General features: G+C 31.9%; 1 protein-coding gene across 3 annotated transcripts in view; it reads left to right on the forward strand.

The window, feature by feature from the left end:
* The window catches only part of LOC134715440 (zinc finger protein 474-like), a 32,078-nt gene extending 18,867 nt beyond the window's left edge, over nucleotides 1-13,211 (forward strand). For all 3 annotated transcript variants that reach the window (XM_063577617.1, XM_063577615.1, XM_063577616.1), the window contains exons 5-7: nucleotides 3,517-3,697; nucleotides 8,875-9,039; nucleotides 12,677-13,211. In XM_063577617.1, the coding sequence (XP_063433687.1) occupies nucleotides 3,517-3,697; nucleotides 8,875-9,029 (336 nt within the window). In that variant the 3' untranslated portion in view covers nucleotides 9,030-9,039; nucleotides 12,677-13,211. The remainder of the gene's footprint in view (nucleotides 1-3,516; nucleotides 3,698-8,874; nucleotides 9,040-12,676) is intronic.
* Nucleotides 13,212-14,566: the final 1,355 nt, after the last annotated feature.

A 14,566-nucleotide genomic window follows, 5' to 3' on the forward strand; every position in this document is an offset into this window, starting at 1 on the left:
TTTTGTGTGTAGGCATAGGTTGAATATATTTTTTATCAAATGTTGGCATAGGTTGAAGACATGGATGTCAATTTGGTTACTTATTCCTTATTCATTACTTATTCCCTATTCCTTATTCGTTACCTCTTCGTTACGTATTCCCTATTCCCTAATCGTTACCTATTCGTTACTAATTCCGTATTTCCTATTCGTTACTTATTCCCTATTCCCTATTCGTTACCTATTCATTACTTATTCCCTATTCCCTATTCGTTACCTATTCGTTACTTATTCCCTATTCCCTATTCGTTACCTATTCTTTACTTATTCCCTATTCCCTATTCATTACTTAATCCTTATTTCCTATTCGTTACCTATGTGTTTCTTATTACTTATTCCTTATTCGTTACTTATTCGATTTTGGACATTCTTCCCCCTTTTTAAATGTTTATATTCTTATCTCTGGTTATAGTTCTAAATTTAAAGAGGTAAAATGACCTTTTTGACCTATTTATATGTGTTTGTGCTCAACCGATCCTGTTGCTTTATGTTCTATACTTATTTGAAGATCTGGTTCTTGGTTCGAAGAGGTGAAATCACCTTTTAGCGCTTGTATAAAAATGCAGATGTGGTATGATCGCCAATGAGACAACTCCCAACAACAGACCAAAATGACACAGAAATTAACAACTATAGGTCACGATACGATCTTCAACAATAAGCAAAGCCCATACCGCATGGTCAGCTATAAAACATGTTAGTGGGGTGTGCATCGTTTTGGAGATTGACTAATACCTTGTTTATAACACGCGTATTATACGTTGCACCTTTTAGAAAATGATTTTCAATTGTGTTCTTGTCTCTGGCGGTAACTATGTGTTCTTAGAGATGAAATAACCCTATTAGCGCGTATAGATGGCGTAAGAATGCAATCGTTGATGTTAAATCACATATTAAAAAACTGAAACGTATCAATATTTACCAATCACTAGTGCACATCCGAAAACACACATTCACAAGTATTACAGTTTGCAAGTGAATCTATACGTCATATAAGAAATAATAGTGACATCAAGGAGTTAAATAGACATTTAACTAACGTACAAGATAAGTTTATATTGAAAGATGATACTGTAAAAGTAAAACAGAATGTTATTAGAAAGGTTGAAAATACTACAAGCAGAAAAACAACTTTATTGAAGGCCGATAGGACAAAGAATGTTCCACTCACTCTCGTTACTAAATATAATCCAATTGTACAAAAACCTAAGTAAGGTTATAAGAAAAAATTGAGCAATCTGCAAAAAGACAAACAATGTAGTGAAATCTTATCATAGCGTATAAATGTACCAAAAACGATCAAAGAATACCTTGCTAAATCAAGGAAATAGTTGGGAGACTTTTGAAAAGGGACCCATGCTTTAATAGTATAAGCAAATATTCCCGAAACACTGTTAGTTATCATTTTAATTATAGGCAACAAACTTTAATATAATTGAAATTTAAATAAAACTGTGTTAAGTTTGAGATTAATTACGTATGTTGGTCGAAGGAACCGCATTTCATTACAATTGTGATGTATACAAACTAGTTTAAGAACGCAGTTTCCATTGGTTAAAACAAAAAGACAAACGAATGTTTATTAACGCGTATATAATGAGTTCATACGCGTATAGTAACGCGTATATTCATGCAATTAACGCGTATATTAACGTGTTTATAATGTTTGCATACGCGTATATTAACGCGTATATGTATGGAATTAACGCGTATATTAACATGTATATGTATGGAATTAACGCGTATATTAACGCGTATATGCTAAATAAATTGGATTTAAGTATTAACGTGTTTATTTCAACAATATACGCGTATAAAACCACAATATACGCGTTGAAAACCACACTTTACGCGTTGAAAACCACAATATACGCGTATACATACGCGTATAAAATCATATACGCGTATATAATCACGCAAATGACATGAAGGGCCACTCATACTCCTTAATTTAGGTGGCAAATTACATTTTAATTATAACTAATGTTTCAATAATCATATTTAAATAACTAATATGCTTAATTTATTACCTTGAGCATAAACAGATGCTCTATTACTCTAATCTATTTTATATTAACAAACATTATAGCAAGTCAAAACAAGTTCAATTTTCAATTCCACTAGTCACAATTTATTTTAAATGAAATGGTCAAACTTGACATTATAATTATTTGACTGGATCTCAGAAAACATATAGGATTTTTTTTTTTAAATTGAGTGCTCCTTTCATAATTTCATCTTTAACTTACATTTTTAACAGAATAAAAGATACAAGTATATTACCCAGTGTTCTAAAGAATGCAAGAGTAATCCCTGAGCTTTTTGAAAATTAGGGGAAAATTCTTTGCAACCAATGATACATTTTGTAGACCAATTTCTGTACTTCCTGATTTATCAAAACTTTTAGAAAAGAATGTTTCAAAAACATTTGTATGACCAGTGGCGGATTTACCAGGGGCACAAGGGGTATGTGTCCCCAACTCATAAGTGAAAAAAAAATGTGGAAAGTCAAGATGGCTTTAATTTCTCAATATCGCAAAATTGAAAATCACATTTTAATCAAAATTGACAAAATCGCAATAACGAATGCACACAATAATTTCTGAATAAACAGTATGTGTTTTTTATGTTCAAATTATGTCAAAAGGTACAAGATGTTTCAGGTGGTCAGCCTTAGCACAAAAGGTCAAAAGGTACAAGATGTTTCAGGTGGTCAGCCTTAGCACAAAAGGTCAAAAGGTACAAGATGTTTCAGGTGGTCAGCCTTAGCACAAAAGGTACAAGATGTTTCAGGTGGTCAGCCTTAGCACAAAAGGTCAAAAGGTACAAGATGTTTCAGGTGGTCAGCCTTAGCACAAAAGGAACAAGATGTTTCAGGTGGTCAGCCTTAGCACAAAAGGTCAAAAGGTACAAGATGTTTCAGGTGGTCAGCCTTAGCACAAAAGGTACAAGATGTTTCAGGTGGTCAGCCTTAGCACAAAAGGTCAAAAGGTACAAGATGTTTCAGCTGGTCAGCCTTAGCACAAAAGGTCAAAAGGTACAAGATGTTTCAGGTGGTTAGCCTTAGTGGTACAAGATGTTTCAGGTGGTCAGCCTTAGCACAAAAGGTCAAAAGGTACAAGATGTTTCAGGTGGTCAGCCTTAGCACAAAAGGTCAAAAGGTACAAGATGTTTCAGGTGGTCAGCCTTAGCACAAAAGGTCAAAAGGAACAAGATGTTTCAGGTGGTCAGCCTTAGCACAAAAGGTCAAAAGGTACAAGATGTTTCAGGTGGTCAGCCTTAGCACAAAAGGTCAAAAGGTACAAGATGTTTCAGGTGGTCAGCCTTAGCACAAAAGGTCAAAAGGTACAAGATGTTTCAGGTGGTCAGCCTTAGCACAAAAGGTCAAAAGGTACAAGATGTTTCAGGTGGTCAGCTTTAGCACAAAGGTCACAAACATCTTGATTTTAAACTTAGTCTTCTAATTGATTTTTACAGGCACCTGTGATAAGAAGACCACCAACAATGGTTTGTTATTTATGTGGTCGTGAATTTGGCTCCAAGTCCATTAGTATACATGAGCCCCAGTGTCTAGAAAAGTGGAAAATTGAGAACAATAAACTTCCAAAGCATCAGCAAAGACCACCACCTAAAAAACCTGAGATTCAGCATGTTACAGGTAATTTGATTCAACCTCTAATTAAGCTTACCTCTATTACAGATGAGAGTAAATGCATTTGAGAACAAACTAGGTGAAGCTTTACCCGGCCACTTCACTTGTATTTTTGTCCATCTGATGAGTTAAGCCTTTTTCAACTGATTTTCATAGTTCGTTCTGATGTTGTACTGTTATACCACTGTCCCAGGTTAGGGGAGGGTTGGGATCTTGCTAACATGTTTAACTTTGCCACATTATTTATGTATGTGCCTGTCCCAAGTCAGTGGTTGTCGTTTGTTTATGTGTTACATATTTGTTATCTTTTTTATATAAATAAGGCTGTTAGTTTTCTCGTTTGAATTGTTTTACATTGTCTTATCAGGGCCGTCCATAGCTGACTATGCAGTATGGGCTTTGCTCATTGTTGAAGGCCGTACGGTGACCTATAATTGTTAAAGTCTGTGTCATTTTGGTCTCTTGTGAACAGTTGTCTTATTGGCAATCATACCACATCTTCTTTTTTGATAATCTCGGTGCTAAATCTATTTACACAAATATATAATTCTTAAAAAACCTTCCATGTCTATTTAGATATTCTCAAAAGAACTTTGAAAAATTTATTATATCTAAGAGCTTATTTTCTCAAGTAAGCATATCCACTGGGGTTAATGTGATATCCTAAGACTGACTTATGATTTGAAAATTGATTTTTTCCTGCAATCTTTTAATTGAATAAACTTTTAAACTTTAGTTTAGACTGACATTATTCATTGTGACAGCTCTATTACTGCTTGTCTATATCAAATAACATGTGTTCTGGACCATTTGAGTATTTTGACCATACACATACAGTCATGTTTTTAATTGCTGAACATGCCTTATACATGTGTAACATATCTCTAGCTATGGGGTTAATTTGAAGGACACTTGAATATGGATTCAATGAGGTTGATTTATCAATAATGTTTCTTTAAGTCTAGTTTGATAAAATTTAACTAAAGCGACTACTTAAAGTGAATTATTATCTCACTATATCACTTTGATCAGTGATTGAACAAAAAAAATATTCTTCTATTTATTATTATACCCCTGCTTTGAACTCCCATCCATCCATCAGTCTGTCAGCCTGTCTGTCCCATGAATATTTTCATCACATTTTTCTCAGGAACTTCAATACAAGGATTTCTGAAATTTGGTTTCAGGGTTACTTTATGTCAGCTATATAGTGTAATGTATTTTCAGATTCATCACTTAGCAACTTCCTGTTTACCAAACACTTGTATCATTTTACACCTGATAGCCAAGTTTAAAATTTTCATAACATTTTTCTCAGGAACTATAATACAAGGATTTCTGAAATTTGGTTACAGAGTTTATATATTTCAGCTTCACTGTGTGATGCATTTTCAGATTCATCACTTGACAACTTCTTGTTTACCGAACACTTGTATCATTTTACACCTGATAGCCAAGTTAAAAATTTCATCATATTTTTCTCAGGAACTACAAAACAAGAATTTTGGAAATTTAGTTTCAGGGTTAACATAAGTCAGCTTTACGGAGTGATACATTTTCAGATTCATCACTCAACAACTTCCTGTTTAAAGAACACTTTCATATTTTTACACTATTAAAATTATCCCCTTACACTGCAGGGATGGCAAAAACCTGGGTTTTATGAGTATTGCCCAGCCCAGTGGGAAATACTGGGAAAACCCTGGTTATACTGGGTTTTAATGGGTAATACTGGGCAATACTGGGTAAAATATAATACTGGCCTGAATTTTATAGAGAATTCAGTGATCAAACTCAAATGCAATACATTTAATTAAGATATTTATAAACTCATTTTGATTTATAAACATGTTTACTTGTTTGAGAGTCTGACAATACAACTTACAAATGTATACATTTGAAAAAGTACTATTCTAGCAACTATGAGACAACTAAATATTTAGACACACATTACACAATATTAATGGAAAAGTCTTTTAAATCACCCTCTCGTCTAGATTGGTCAAACTGTTAAAATAAATTCAAAGAATTCATTTTTCAAATGTATATATCTTACATTAAGAATGAACAAGAAAATGTATGAAAATTATTTTTGCCTTTATATGTACATCACTTGTTTTAATAAGTAATTATTCAGATTAGGACACAAATATGTTTATGTAACAATATTCAGTCTTTTCATTTCTATAAGTGTTAATGACTTGACCCTGTAGGGTGTTTATTTAGCAATATGATTGCATAGAAATTTAAATTTTATAATTCACATAAACACTGCTATAAAATGCATTTTTTAAAGTTTGGATTATTGAAACAATACATGGAAATTAACAAGGTATCCTAAAATGTTCAAATTGTGTATTCTGCCTACATAGAAGAAGTGGAGAAAAAAAATGAAATTGAGTTTTTAATCTTCTTGAAATGACTCTCAATTTATGCTTATCTGTATAATAGCTATAGTACTATGAAACTACAACAAGTCTTTACTATTTTGTATTGAAATAAGCTTAAAAAATCATATTGCCCAGTATTGCCCAGTATTACCCATTTCTGGGAGTATTGCCCAGCCCCGGAAAACCCAAGTATTTCCGCCTGGGTTTTCCCGGGCGGGTAATTCTTTGCCAACCCTGCCTTACAGCGAGCACTGTAGCTCACAGTTTCACTTGTTTTTTTTTTATATCTAGTACATGGTCCGATTACACAGTTATCGTCTTATGATTTTTCGTTGTCCATGAATATAGTCCCTAGTGTGAATGGTGTACATGTGTTGCTTGCCAATTTAAGCTCACATGGCCCAAAGGGCCAAGTAAGCTTTTCTCATCACATGGCGTCTGTTGTCCAGCCGTCTTTCATCTTTTACCTTTACAAAAATCTTCTCAATGGAAACTACTGTGCCAAATTTAAACAAACTTGGCTACAATCATCATTCAGGTATTTAGTTTTATAATTGAGTCAGATAACCTGGCCAACTAACCAAGATGGTCCCCATGGCTAAAAATAGAACATGGGGTAAAATGAAGATTTTGGCTTATATCTCTAAAACCAAAGCTTTAGATCAAATCTGAGATGGTTGTTAAATTGTCAGGTCAAGATCTATCTGTCTTGGAATTTTCAGATGAATTAGACAACCTGTTGTTGGGTTGCTGCCCTGGCCTTGAATTGGTAATTTTGAGGAAATTTTGGAGTTTTTGGTTATCATCTTGAATATTTTTATAGATAGAGATAAACTGTAACCGCAATAATGTTCAGCAAAGAAAGATCTACAAATAAGTAAACAAGACCAAAATGAGCAATTGACCCCTTAGGAAGTTATTTTACTATTTTTGTAAATTTTTAACTATTTTTGTAATTTTTTTATTCTTACAAAATTCTTCTCTGAAACATCTGAGACAAATTTAACCCAACTTGGTCTCAATCATTATTGGGATATCTAGTTTAAAGTGTCCAATGAACCCACCTGCCAACCAACATAGCTGACATAGCTAAAAATAGAATATAGAAGTAAAATGCAGTTTTTGACTTACATGTTTATCTGAAACTAAAGCTCCTGAATTAGTAATTCTAAGGAAATATTGTTGTTTTTGGTTTATTATCTTCAATATTATTATAATTAGAGATAATTTGTAAACAGCAATAAATTTCAGCAAAGTAAGGTATACAAATAAGTCAACATGATCATAATATTCAATTGACCCCATATGGAGTTATGGAGCTTTAAACTTTAAAGCTTCCAAAAAATATTTGAGCCAGCCAGACATTTAATATTTGATCCCAAGTTTAAAGTCAAATATAACAATTTTTTCATAAATTTTTGTAATCTTTTACAGAAGTCTTCTCCTGAATCAACTGAGACAAATTTAACCAAATCTGGCCTAGAGTTTTTAAACATGTGTCAGATGACCCTGCCTGCCAACCAATATACATGGCTTAAAATAGAGCATAGGGGAAAATGCAGTTTTTGACTTATATCTGAAACTAGAGCAAAAGTATAATGGATGCATTATTTCATGCATCAATTGTAAATAAAAATATCACGTGAGCGACACAGGCTCCTTGGAGCCTCAATTTTTAATACCCTTTCCAAATGTATTTTCATGTTTATTGCCTCAAATAGCAAGTAGGGGGATGAAATTACACTGTAAAAAAATGTGTCATAAATTTTAAAGCAAAGTACGTAGTGATTTTGGTCCAGCTGAAAAAGGTTAAAAATTAGCACTTTGGGAGCTGTCAAAAGATTTCAAGACCCCCTTATCATAGACATGATAGAATTGTCCATATTTTGAGTTAAGAGCCGATGAAGTTTTCTATAATTTTGACATAATTTGTCCCAAAAGTAATTCAACACACTGTAAAGATATTATGGAGAATAGCAGGTGTTTTTTTTTATTTTCATTTATTGTCTAAAAGAATTGCACTATGAAATAATTGTGTCCTGGGACCACATGTAGCAAATACCCTTTTAAAGACGACTGATATAAATTCAATTATGATCAGTAAGGCAGGTAAGATATTTAAACAAGTATACTGTTGTTGTCAGTTTAACCCAAATTAGTCATGACTGTTTGTCTCTAATATTTAATTAACTGTGCATTTGTATTCAGATATCGCAGATCAAATTTATTCGTTCTTTGTGTAATCATACGTTTTTTGATTGAGTTAAGTCTGCTAATTGATATTTTATCGTATGTTTTTATATGTTGTGATGTTATGCTATTGTTTCAGAAAAAGGGAGAAGGTTTGGGCCCATTAAAACGTTTAATCCCGCTGCAAATGTTTGCACCTGTCCTAAGTCAGGAATCTGATGTACAGTAGTTGTCGTTTGTTTATGTAATATATACGTGTTTCTCGTTTCTCGTTTTGTTTATATAGATTAGACCGTTGGTTTTCCCGTTTGAATGGTTTTACACTAGTAATTTTGGGGCCCTTTATAGCTTGTTGTTCGGTGTGAGCCAAGGCTCCGTGTTGAAGGCCGTACTTTAACCTATAATGGTTTAATTTTTAAATTGTTATTTGGATGGAGAGTTGTCTCATTGGCACTCACACCACATCTTCCTATATCTATCTTATCATAATGACTGCCATCTGACCAAATATTGTTTTCATTTTAAAATACAGAAGAAAGAATTTCAACTATAGGTTATCTTCTGGAATGATAGGAACAATTATATTTTATGGTTTTTTTTCAGGGAAAGGGTCATATGATGTAGATGCATTTAATCAGGCTGCATATGACAGTGCTCAGTCTCAGCTGTTAGCATGTGAGAATTGTGGTCGTACATTTAATCCAGATCGACTTCCTGTGCATCAAAGAAGCTGTAAACCAAAACCAAAACCAGAATGAAACAGAAAAGGTAAGTTTTGTTTAGTTCACCTGGCCCAAAGGTTCAATAAAACCTTATCTCCAATGTGAATACTGAGCTTGTGTTTCACAAACTTTTACTCCTGCATCTCTAATTTATTAACTACTGATGTAGGATATATATCATTCAATGTCGATTACTGTGAAAGTACTTTAATTGGTGGGTATCAATTTTCGTGGTTTGAGCAATATTTACAATTCAGTCTGCATAGTTAGCCACTTGTCCCATGCCCCAGACTAGTTAAATTTCATTCAGACTTTTTTGCAAAATTTTGTTTGGCCCACTAAGAAAAATGTCAGAATATTGGTCTTCGGACTAGAAGTTGAAAAGGTTTTTGGTGCAGACTGATTACCATGTTCTTAAATTCGTGGATTTTAGTTTCCTAAAAAAAAAATAAAAAAAATTGAAGCCTTTAGAAACAAGGGTTACAAACATCTGTATTGAAGGAAATTTCAAAGTAAACATTGACTCATGTAAATCGTAGTAACAACACTAATTAATCCAACATAAAGTGATCAACAGATTAAAGACTATCACAGGTGTTAATTAGGCCATAAACATGTCAACTTTAAAAGTAAACAGTAACATACACAAATGCTATAAAAGTATCTTGAATTGAAAATCATTCTTATCAAAAATTAGCCCAGCATGAAATTATTATTCCCCATATATACGAGAATTATGAGGATATAAAATGAACACTTTATCATAATATTATACGTACCAGCATTGCACAAAAACGTATTGTGTATTAATAATCTATTTATACAAAATAGTTCCATTAATCCACATTACTAGTCCCCCCAATCCTCCCTATATATTGCTCCTTAATCTATTTAGGGACTATGTTGTGAATACTAAGATACTTTCCCTTTTTGGGGCCCGAACCAAACGCTAAAAAGATACAGTGCAAATAAAGCATCTGTTTTACACTAATCAGAGATCAGTAAGGGGCCCAAGATATGTTAACCGGTTCTTAGTTAGAAGTATAAACAGAACAAACACAGGTTTGGGACAAAGAACCACAGTTTAATATTTTCTTTGCATATCAATAAAGCAATACATGTAAACATAATTACAAACAAAGCAAATTCCAGTTGAAAATCTGTGGTACTCCAAAGTAAAACCCCAAACCTTAGTTCAAATGCATGTAAAGGAGATGAATAGATATTTACAATCCACATTAACAGTTTAACAAATTGTTTGAGATTTAACTATTTAAGTAGATTTAGGAATTTTTTTTGCTTGAACCCCTCAATATATATTGGCGAGTTCTGGATGAGTCTATGGGCCACTGGATATCTCTCAGCTGGAACAATTCAATAGCGATTTGTTAATATGACAGAAACTCAATATAAAGATATGGAAGATAAAATAAATGCATCCATATTATAAAACAAACTGAGTGCTTAAATTGATATTGTAATTGCTTTGTGCAATTTGCATTATACATCTAGTTTGTACAAACTGGGATTTGCAATAGGTTTATGAGAAAAATGATGTAAAAACCAAAGTAACAAATGGAATAGTAGATCTTTAAAATGTATATTCAAATAGTAACTGTATAAATACACATTTCTATTCACAACTATCCAACATTACTTTCATCTGACTTGTGCAAGAATGTACACACTATTATATATTTTTGATTAAGTTAAGAATTATGAGGATATAAAATGAACACTAATCAGAGATCAAATGGAATAGTAGATCTTTAAAATGTATATTCAAATAGTAACTGTATAAATACACATTTCTATTCACAACTATCCAACATTACTTTCATCTGACTTGTGCAAGAATGTACACACTATTATATATTTTTGATTAAGTTAGTTTAACTTCATCATTATCTTCTTCTTTTTACAGTCAATTATTTCAATTCAAATGGAAACAAAAATTCAGCAACAATCTTTTGTAGTGACCAGGCAGCAGTCTTAGGTTCATGTATTGCTTTTTTTTTTTTTTTTTAAAGAAAGCAACTTGTTTAATACTTAAAAGGTTCATATGAAGCCTTTGGCTAAAATGGTTGCATTTTTACCTCAAATTTTACTCTTGAGTACAGACAAATCTATGCATAGATTAAATTTAAGACATAGCATGCCCTAGATAAATAAATTTATAGTGCATTGTATGTTTTAATAAATTAAAAACTTAAATGGGTTTTGCAGTGCACATGCTTTGCATTAAACTTTTACAGATGCACAGGTTTGTCTGAAAATTTTAAGGTGAAAATGCAGTGGTTATAGATGAAGGGTCCTGCATCATTTGAATATTGATATTCTTTTTAAGACCCTGCTGTCCGTCCCTCCATACATTCAAAAGTTGGCTTCCTTTCTCTTACTTAAGTTTTCCTATACCAAATATTATGAAACATATACACAATGGTTATTTTCACAATATTCAGATGAAGGTCGAATTTTAGTGCCGTCAATCTTACTGTTCTAGAGTTATGCCCTTTACAAATGCAAAAAAATGTTAAATTTTTCATTATTTTCCCCTAAAAATATCAATCAAGTAATTTTAAAAATGGAGTTATCTTCTATGTCCATGATTATAGTTGAATCATATACAATCAATGCTTAAGACAATGCAATGTTTTATTTTGCCTTCCACTGATAAATTAGAGCAATTGTTACCCTTCATTTCTAAAAATGTTTAAAAGTCTTATTTGAAAATTGGATTTATCTTTCTTTGTCTAGAATGGTAGTTGAATCAACTACAACCAATGCTTAATACAATGCAACATTCAATTTTACTTCCAATGATAAATTAAAGCAATATAGACCATTCAGTGCTTACAAGCACTTTGAATACTTTTCTGGGGTTATGCCCCTTCACAAATGAAAAAAAAGTGTATATAAATTTTTCATTTCCATTGAGTTTTCTCAAGAAAATGTAATGAATAACAACTATAGGTCCCTGTACAATGAGCAATGCCTTTTTACAGAATACCCAATACTCGGTTTAAGTGCAATTTTTGGAAGCTGCACTTTTACAGTTCTTGAGTTATGTTCCTTTATAGCATTATATGCTAGCAGGGGCATCATCTGTGTCCCTATGGACATATTCCCCATTTATTTTTTTATCATTAATTTTTTACGCTTTACATAGATCACTAGAAGAAATTTGAGATATTAAAGGGTGGCCTTAGGTTAGAACTTGAAAAAAAGAAGAAAAATAAATTACGTTTGAATTCACTAATTCAAACGTAATTTATTTTTCATTTTAAATACAAATGCATGTTTGCTTAAATCCAAGTGACCAAGTGACACAGAAATTAACAACTATAGGTCCCTGTACAATGAGCAAACTCAATACTACATATAGTCAACTCACATTTGTTTTTCATTCATTTTTTTGAACATAAATTAGTCTGTTAGTTTTCCAATGAGAATTGTTAAAGATTTGTCATTTCTGGGCCTTTTTAGAGCTGACTATGTTATATGGTCTTTTCTCATGCATATTTATTGCATGATTTTGTCAAAGTAATTGTAATATAATGCAAACTAAATTACAATGTTGTTTGTCCCATGTCTGCTGTGCATGCTTAAGAATTTCAATTTTCAAGAAATTATCATGTTTTATGTGTGGACGCATTTAATTATAAAAAGTTTTTTTATTATAGTTTTAGGTTTGAAGAACTTATGGTGAAGCATAGTTTGAAATATGAAAGCAGAGAATTGTCAGTGTCCTTTTACCACTTAACCCACAGAATAGTCTAGAATGTTCAGCTTTTGATGACTTCTACAGTATTGCACAATGTATTGCATTTCATTATAGAAATTTTATTATAGAAATAGACCCAACAGTTGAAGTTTTATGACTTAATGAATTCCAAAAAATGGACAGAACTGAACTAAATAATTATAGAGATCTATATGAAATTGAACTTTTCTAACCATTGTGAATGCCTCTATCTATACTTTCATAAATTATTTATTTATGTTATTGTATTGAAATATGTATAATTATCGCTATATCTTTGTAATTTGGCTTGTGAGAATAAAGATATATGTGACCAAGGAAAAAGCAGCTTCATTTTATTGTGTAGGACTTTTATATTTTAGACTTTAATTCTCTGTGTTTTATAATTCGTTGTATTTTTATATTTTTCGTTTCTATTTACGAAGACTGGACTTAATAAAATCAACATGCTTTGATATGCATTTTATTTTCAGTTTGGACATTGAGTGACAGGTTTTACTTTGTTAGCTGATAAGTGACATTTTACCTTTTTCATAATTATATGTTTTTAAATAACATAATCAGATTAGTAAATTTACTTTATTCTTCAAGTTCTAAAAATAATTATTTTTTTGTCAGTGAACAGTGTTACTTAAATTAATTGTTATTTGTTAAGTTTATTCTTGTCATTTCAATTGTGCATACATATATACTTGCTTATAAGTAAGATTTGGACTCAGGACTTTACACTTAACACAGTCCATCTGTAATAAAAGTATTTCATTGGTGAATTATTGGTTTATTCATCGCTAGTTCCATGGTCCCAGTAGTCAGTTTTCACCAGAGATTCAGTCCTAGATTTCTGTTTTGCTATTCAGAGCAATCATTCGTTTTGTGACCAGGTGCATCATACAGTTTCAGTAACAAGAGGCCATTTAGTCAGGCTCTTTGTTACACAACCCTACAAGTCACCCAGTTATCCTGGAGACAGATATAACAACTAAATACCACAGAACACCCAAAATAAACCACAGTACTACACAAAAACACTGAAGTACTGAACATCGGATGATCGCAATTTCTTGTAAATGGTCACAAGCACTTTTCTCCCAAAAAAAATCTATATCTAATTTTATATTTTAATTTTTATACTTTCATTTTATACCTGAAAGTGAGATTAAAGTGCAGATGTAATTTTTTTTCTGAGACAAGTTCTTGTGTGAAAGATAAATAATGTAAATGAAAGGGAATTCATCAATGATAATCATCGTAATAACTATTATATATATATATATTTATCATATACTTAGACTAAATAACATATGATTCTTACTGTATGATAATAGCATTAAATTAACGTAAATATCATATTTTTCAAATTGGGGCTTAGTGGGCTGATATGAAAAGTTTATCACATGCTTCGATTGTTATCACATGCCTTTCCGTAACGTTGTCGCATGGCATTCCGGTGATACTCTGCAAATTCCGGAAAATACACGTTAATGCTACGTTTGTAGTGGAAAACATTACAAAGTTATGTGCAAAACAATTATTTGGATACTGGAAAGTATATTGTGTAAAATCATTAAAAAAACAAAACAAAAAAAGAAAGAAACAAATTATTAGATAAATGCATTTTTAAAAGTTTTAAACACAATTTAGAAAGTTTCTTTAAAAAAGTTGACTTTTCGAAACAGTGTTCATTATTTATACTGTTGAATAACGTTTTTTGTCGATTTGTACATATTTAGATATTTTTCTTTTCTGTTGGGGTATATGATAGAAAGATTTCACATCGAATGTACTAAATTTGGGGTCCGACATCCGTGAA

Source organism: Mytilus trossulus, chromosome 4, assembly GCF_036588685.1.
Source record: "Mytilus trossulus isolate FHL-02 chromosome 4, PNRI_Mtr1.1.1.hap1, whole genome shotgun sequence".
Lineage (NCBI taxonomy): Eukaryota > Metazoa > Mollusca > Bivalvia > Mytilida > Mytilidae > Mytilus > Mytilus trossulus.